The 7,183-nt window shown below is 41.9% G+C and overlaps 1 protein-coding gene across 4 annotated transcripts; it reads left to right on the top strand.

Annotated features, from left to right (window-relative positions):
- Window positions 1-247: 247 nt before the first annotated feature.
- On the top strand, window positions 248-6,309 carry LOC108831030 (uncharacterized). 4 transcript variants are annotated; one of them, XM_018604593.2, is made up of 9 exons: window positions 248-1,026; window positions 1,132-1,320; window positions 1,451-1,543; window positions 1,633-1,815; window positions 1,891-1,993; window positions 2,084-2,269; window positions 2,393-4,725; window positions 4,896-4,979; window positions 5,177-5,285. In XM_018604593.2, the coding sequence occupies exons 1-8, from the start codon at window positions 775-777 to the stop codon at window positions 4,932-4,934; spliced, it is 3,378 nt and encodes a 1,125-aa protein (XP_018460095.1). In that variant the 5' UTR covers window positions 248-774; the 3' UTR covers window positions 4,935-4,979; window positions 5,177-5,285. The 4 variants fall into 4 exon arrangements, with proteins under 4 accessions (XP_018460095.1, XP_018460090.1, XP_018460093.1 ...); XM_018604588.2 differs by lacking the exon at window positions 4,896-4,979 and adding an exon at window positions 5,868-6,309 and having other exon boundaries at window positions 249-1,026; window positions 5,180-5,754; XM_018604586.2 differs by lacking the exon at window positions 4,896-4,979 and adding an exon at window positions 5,868-6,309 and having other exon boundaries at window positions 250-1,026; window positions 5,177-5,754.
- Window positions 6,310-7,183: the final 874 nt, after the last annotated feature.

Genomic DNA, 7,183 nt, shown 5'->3' with positions numbered 1-7,183 from the left:
GAGCACGTGGAATATTTGCATACTCAAAATAGAAATACGTAACATTTATTATAGTTTTGATTGACAAAATTTTATTATTGTCTGAGCGACTCTACATTCTACAATGATAATCAGCACAATTAATACTGATATTAAACTGTTTTTTTATTTAGAAAAGTACGGAAACACCCCTGAGATGGCCCGCCTATCCCCGTCACCAAACACTCCCACTTTTTCCTCTCTCTCCCAGAAACAAACAGAGATAAGCAGAAAAAAAGAGAATATCAACAGAGAGAGAAGAAGATAACAAAAAACCTAATCAATATTACACATCGTCTCTCTTCTTCTTCATCAGCGATTTGAGTCCGCAGAGTGTAACCTTTTGCTGAATATCGCATTTGCCCTCTCGATACGTCCTAGATTTTCTCTCGGGTTAATCATAGAGGGTTCTTATTCTTTTCCGCTCTTTTTTCTGTTTTTAGAATCTTCCTCCTAGGGTTTTCCTTCCTCCTCTCTTCCTCCTCCTTATCGCTCAATTCGATTCCCGATTGGAGAGACTGAATCGTAAGCAATCGATTAGATTCTTAGCCGTTGGGTAGATAATCTGGCCAGATCGAAGGTTATCAGATTCACTCCATTTCCGTGACTTTGAATCGGCGAAAGAGACAATCCAACGGTTGCTTGATAGTAGTAACCGTAACGGTTGGGTTGGGGTAGAGTCTTCGATTAGATTATTAGAAGGTGAGAGGTCAGAGGTGACGTTTTGTGTGACTTGTGACGGGGAAAGAGATTTGGATGGGTGAGAATGAATCATGGGCGGCTTCTCCGCCGTCGTCACCCAGTGGCTTGTTTCCCAACGGGCTGTTGCCGGGGATGTCTGAATCCGTGACACGGCCCCTCGATGCGGAGAGATGGGCCGTTGCGGAGGAAAGGACCGCTGAGCTCATTGCTTGCATCCAGCCCAATCCGCCTTCGGAAGATCGTCGAAATGCTGTTGCTAGATACGTGCGGAGGCTTATCATGGAGTGCTTCCCTCTTCAGGTTGAGGTGTGTTTCCTTTTGCTCCTGTTATCCAGATAGAGCTTAATGTGTTCTTAAATTCATATATGATATTTGACTTTTATGTGTCACTTTTCATCTGTCTACCACCAGATCTTTACTTTTGGATCCGTACCACTGAAGACTTACTTGCCGGATGGAGACATCGACTTAACGGCCTTCAGCACTAACCAGAATCTGAAGGATTCTTGGGCTAATTTGGTTCGTGATATGCTGGAAAAGGAAGAGAAGAATGAGAATGCTGAATTTCATGTCAAAGAAGTCCAGTATATTCAGGCTGAAGTATGCCCCCTCTTTCTCATTATGATATTTTGCTTCTTTGGTCCATGAGCCATTTATATTGTTGGAAGTATGGATGAGTCTCTTGACATATTATTAGACTGTGTATGAAGCTTTTGCTGGTACGTTTCAGGTAAAGTTAATTAAGTGTCTGGTGGAGAACATTGTGGTGGATATATCTTTCAACCAGATTGGAGGGCTGTGTACGCTATGCTTCCTTGACCAGGTTAGCTGTCAACCGTAGAGAACATTCCACTTGTTTTCTCTTTCTGAATTTGGCTTAATTTCTATATCTTTATGTTGTTATCTGTGCAGGTTGATCAGTTTATAAACCAGAACCATTTATTCAAGCGTAGTATCATATTGATTAAAGCCTGGTGTTACTACGAGAGCCGTATATTGGGAGCTCACCATGGGCTTATTTCAACATATGCCCTGGAAACCTTGGTTCTTTACATATTCCATGTTTTCAACAACTCGTTTTCTGGACCCCTCGAGGTAGTGACATTACGAAACTGTCTTTATTCTGTAATGGTTCGTCAAATCGCCTGACTGGATTGCTTGCACTTGTAGGTTCTCTATCGTTTTCTTGAGTTCTTTAGTAAGTTCGACTGGCAGAATTTTTGTATCAGCCTCTGGGGCCCTGTTCCAGTTAGTTCACTACCAGATGTAACAGGTATTTACAAATGCTGTCTATCCACCGTTGCTTTAATTGTGCATCTAACTGTCTTTAGTACTAATTGTCTTGCTATGCAATGTTTCGCAGCGGAGCCTCCTCGAAAAGATGTTGGAGAGTTACGACGTAACGAAGCGTTTCTCAAATATTGTAGTAGAGTTTATGCAGTTAACCCTGTTGCTCAGGAGACACAGGGACAGCCTTTTCTTTCCAAGCATTTCAATGTCATAGACCCTTTGCGTGAAAACAACAACCTTGGACGCAGTGTTAGTAAAGGTGCTGCCTGTTTCAGATTTATATTTGTTATTTCTTTATCCAATATGAAGCTAGAAGATTCACAAACATGTTGGTTTGTTTACATGCTTGGATTTTGTTTTTGCTGTTCAATTGTTGTGGCAGGTAACTTCTTTAGGATACGAAGTGCATTTACCCTTGGTGCCAAGAAGTTGACTAGGTTATTTGAATGTCCTAAGGAGAAGATGGTTCATGAGGTTAACCAATTCTTTATGAATACATGGCAAAGACATGGCAGTGGTTGTCGTCCTGATGCTCCTGGAAATGACCTATGGCTATCAGGACTGGGAGATCCTGAGCCTTGTCTTCAAGCTGAAAATGCTAGTAGTTCTTCAACCAGCAAAAGAAACCAAAATTCCATACGTCCTGGTGCGGTTCAAGGAGTTCGCAGTATGTCCTCTCAACAGAGTAACTGTGGAACAGAAGTTACATCTAAAGCAGCATATCAAAACCAAAAGAGTTGTGGCAACTCTAACCAACTTGCTCAAGATGTTCGTTCTAACCAAAATGCGTCAAATGATAAACTTCAGCAAACTGTTAAGCCAGAAATTATGGTGAATAGTTTTCATGGAAGGCATCTCTTTGCCAGAACGCGGTCTAGCCCTGAGCTTACTGAGACATATGGTGAAGCTCTTTTGCAACAGAGGCGCAGTAGAGCCCCTGAAGCTGGAAAGCGCCAACCTAATTCTGTGAGGGCTGAAAATATTAGTAAAAGTAATATGGAGTCTGAAAGTTTGTCCAATAACAGATATGCGGCTGACTCATCGTCAGTTAGGCATACACCATCCCCTCGAAGTCCTGATAGTACTGCTGACATGAGCAGCGCAGTGAACAGTTATTATGATGATTTAGGTTCAGTTTCCGTGAATGAAGATTTTTCTGCCGCAGGGGAACATGGAATGCAACAGGAAGAGCAAGATCTTGTTAACTCGATGACATCTTTTACCCGGGAAGGTTTTAATGGACACTTTCCTTTTCCTTTTAATTTTTCTACGGGCCACATACCTTTGCAAATTACACCTGCTATGTTAGCTTCAATGGGATTTGGTCAGAGGAATGTGCCTGGTATTGTTCCTTCTAACTTTCCTTTCATGGAGACACCTTGGAATACTAATGTTCAATTTCCGCAAAACTTTGCTTCTTCACCATTTACCCATTATCTTCCCAGTGGATCCCATCCAATATCAGAAAAGCTGAGCAAATCTGGTAATGAAGATATGGGGTCTCCAGAAGTGAATGTTGACGAGTCTGAACATGAGCACTGGCACGAGCAAGAAAGGGAAACTCATAGTTTTAGACTTGAAAATGGTCATGATGGAATGCATCAGGCAAACGATAAACATCATTCATCTTCTGCAGAGCACGTTATTGTACCCTCAAGTCGTAAAATACGGTCAACAAGGGGAGATGATATAGAAAATCCCCACTCTCCAGTCAGAGGCAGTCAGATTCAGAGCGAGGAGAGAAATGCAGGCTCTAGATCTGTTTCTTGTACTAGTTCCGTTAGAAGCAGGACTTCATCTGAAAGCTCTTGGGATGGATCAACTACAAGGGGCTCAAAGCCAGCTAGGGATAAACGGAATAGGAAAGTAGCTTCTGGGGCTGTGCCTGCACTGTATGGAAAAGGGAAGAGTGTTCCTGAGCACTCAATCCAGGTTGAAGATGATAACAGAGAATGGGTTCCTGTATCAAGCAATGAATTAACCGGAAGGGATTTGGGCCCGCGGCCTACTGTTGCTTCATTTCAACTTCAGAGGCATCAAGTACATGGTCATGAACTAGCTCAGGCAAGTGGATCAGAGTCCACAGTGCCTCTTGCTCCATTTATCCTTGGCCATGGCATGCAACAAAACGAAGCCGATAGTTCGGGATATACTTTTTACCCCACTGGGCCACCTGTTCCATTCTTTACAATGGTTCCAATGTACAACTATCAAGCTGGTGGTAATGCTACATCTGATGCTTTGGCAAGCCACCTCAGTGTGGATGAAGGAGTAGATAATCACGATTCCTGTAAAAGTTTCGACTCGTCAAAGGGAGATCAGTCTGATTTAAATGTGTCTTCGCAATCTGCCAGAGCTGGCTCTTCTGAAGAACCAACAGCGCTCAAGAATGATATTCTCAATGGAGATTTTGACAACCATTGGCAAAATTTGCAGTATGGCCGCTATTGCCAGAATTCTCAACATCCGCCGGTGTTGTATCCTGCTCCCGTTGTAGTGCCACCTGCTTATCTCCAGGGGCGTTTACCATGGGATGGCCCTGGAAGACCTCTTGCTTACACCAATGTAGTTAATCAGCTCATGGCCTACGGACCTCGTATTCTACCCGTTGCTCCTGTACAACCTGTTTCTACCAGGCCACCTAACATTTACCCTCGTTATGCTAATGAAGCTCCCAGATACCGAGGTGGGACGGGGACCTATTTTCCGAATCCTGTAAGAATTGAATCCCTTCCTTTATAATTGCGTGCATGCTTTCCGAATCCTGTGATGTGTTGGTTGTTCCCTGTCCATAGATTTTGTGAGATTCTACAAACTTACAAACTTGAGCTACTTCCTAAGGCATGAAAGATGAGCTTTTGTGTTATTTTCTTACTGATTGACAGTCTTGTGGCATATCGGTCTTGAGTGAATTCAGAGTATGATCTGTCTGCTTAATCTACTTGCATTCAAGTCTGCTACTTTGGGAGGTTTAAGCATGTTTCAGGCGATGCTTTTGGATCTTTTTCGCTTGCTCTTTATCTATGTTATTATTATGTTGATGAAGCGTTGCTTATCTATGTTGTTATTATTATATTATCTTTTGTTTGTTTGTATCCTTAGATATAAAACTCATGACGGTTTTGGTTTCTCACACTGCTCTAAACTTGTATTGAATTGGTTGCAGAAGATTTCACCTAGGGAGCCGCGGCCGACATCTGGCATGAGGCGAGGGAATTACGGGAATGAAAGAAACGAGCATCACAGCGATAGAGAAGGGAACTGGAATAACTCAAAGGCACGGGGTTCTGGGCGAGGCCACAGCAACCGTAACCAAGCTGATAATAAGCCAAGGCATGACCGATCTGATAGGCATTGGGGGCCGTCGTATAGGCATGAGTCGTCTTCGTATTCGGCTCAGCAATCTCGAAATGGTCCTGTCCGCTCACATAACTCACAGGATGCTCCTGGAAATGTTGCTTATGGCATGTACCGACTGCCACCGGGAATGAAGCAGAACAATGCGACTTCTTCTTCAGAGGGACACAACGCTCCATCGGTCATGATGTATTATCCACACGATCATAACTCTGTTTACAATGCACCAACTGAACATGTCGAGTTTGCGTCCCATGGACCTGCGGGTGAAGCGCCACATCGAAATGACGGAAACATTTCAACTGGTGGACCATTTGAAGATCAGCCAAGGTATCGTGGTTCTCATATGTCTTCACCTGATGATCCTTCCTCGCCTTGTTTCCCCAGGTAAAAGCTTGGTAATATAGTCTCCCGATTTCAGACAGAGACAAATGTTGGTATCAGACAGAGCGAAACAAAATCTTGATGAGATTATTCTTCTTGATGTGTACACCGAACAGGGGGAAGTAACCGCAATGCAGGGTGGTCAAGTTTAAGCTGGAATAAAGACATGAACTTAGAAGAAACAGTGTGATTACATCACTAGGGATCTTTGGAAATCAATCAAAAGAAGGCAGCGGTGAAAAGAAGAGTCAAAGACACGAATTTAATCAACCTCAAGACCAATCTGGAATGTTTCTGTTCAAGCAACAAAGAAGGAGACCAAGTCAAGAGGTCGGTAAGCATCACTCGAGCGATCCAAAAGCTGGCTGCTTACAGGAAAACGCAAGACTCTTTCTCAAAGCGAACTCTACGTTTTGGTGACTTTTTATTTTATTTTTCTCTCTTTCCTTAGAATTTCATTCAAATAGAAAAATGTAGCTTCTTTTGCCCACATAGAGGACACTATTAGAATTCAGGGCTTATTGTTTTCTATCAAAAATTCAAGAAATAATTTGGCTACGTTTTCTTTTAGAAAAAAAGGAAAAAAACGTACACCGCAGGTTGTATTTTTGTTTCGATAATTATCCAGAAAATTACCCTTTGTAGGTAAAAAGAAAAAAAAAACTTTTGGTGGATCATGCCTGGGCTAAGAGTGGTGTCATGTAAACACTGGTTTCTTTCGGACCAAACGCTCAAACCTGCAGTTTTTGCTCTGTCAAGAAGACATTGTTTTGTTTTTGTAGGCAAGTTTTTGTCGGGTTGCTATGTAGTAGGCACTTCTAGGCCCCTTCCCTATACTGGTATAGTGTGGGCTGTCTTGCTTTGCTTATGTTTTGGGCCATTACTTGGCTTAGTGTGGGCCTATGAATGATTTTAGTGAAACGGAGCACAAGCCCATCCTTCCCGTTGCGCCGATATCTTCGTCTCATATGCAAAATCTACTTTGTATTTCTAGTGTCAAGATAATAAACAATGCTGTCTACACCATTTCAAATCAGTCAAGTCAGATGAAACCAAACAAAAAGGAAAAAGATGAATACGACGAAATAACAACTTTTAATCTGAATAAATAAACGCCAATATTTACAAATCTTTAATAAGATATATATATATATATATGATAGGAACATGAAGAATGTAGTTCTGGAAGTGTTTTGGAGGTAGTGACATGTTGAATGAATTGTTTAACACATTGCAACGTAGATATATTATGGTACAAAGATAAAACAATTGTGGTTAAAGGGAAGTCAACATTCGAGTAATTGAGATCTTGTTTTGGTGCCTACTGCCTAGTAAATACTGACATAACCATTACTTAGTATTTACTTCTTTCTTTTCCGAGAAAAATGCTATCGAGTGAGAGCATGTATATAAACAAATGAAACATTGCTTC

The sequence above is a fragment of the Raphanus sativus genome, chromosome 7, assembly GCF_000801105.2.
Source record: "Raphanus sativus cultivar WK10039 chromosome 7, ASM80110v3, whole genome shotgun sequence".
In the NCBI taxonomy this organism is placed as follows: Eukaryota; Viridiplantae; Streptophyta; class Magnoliopsida; order Brassicales; family Brassicaceae; genus Raphanus; species Raphanus sativus.
The sequence above is the reverse complement of the archived record's forward strand: the minus strand, read 5'-3'. Positions and strand labels throughout refer to the sequence as shown.

Excerpts from the sequence above, each read along its gene's own strand:
- LOC108831030 (XM_018604586.2), top strand. The coding sequence starts at position 775 with ATGGGTGAGAATGAATCATGGGCGGCTTCTCCGCCGTCGTCACCCAGT. Across the intron at positions 1,027-1,131 it reads GCTTCCCTCTTCAGGTTGAG|ATCTTTACTTTTGGATCCGT; the intron begins GTGTGTTTCCTT and ends GTCTACCACCAG. Across the intron at positions 1,544-1,632 it reads CGCTATGCTTCCTTGACCAG|GTTGATCAGTTTATAAACCA; the intron begins GTTAGCTGTCAA and ends TTATCTGTGCAG.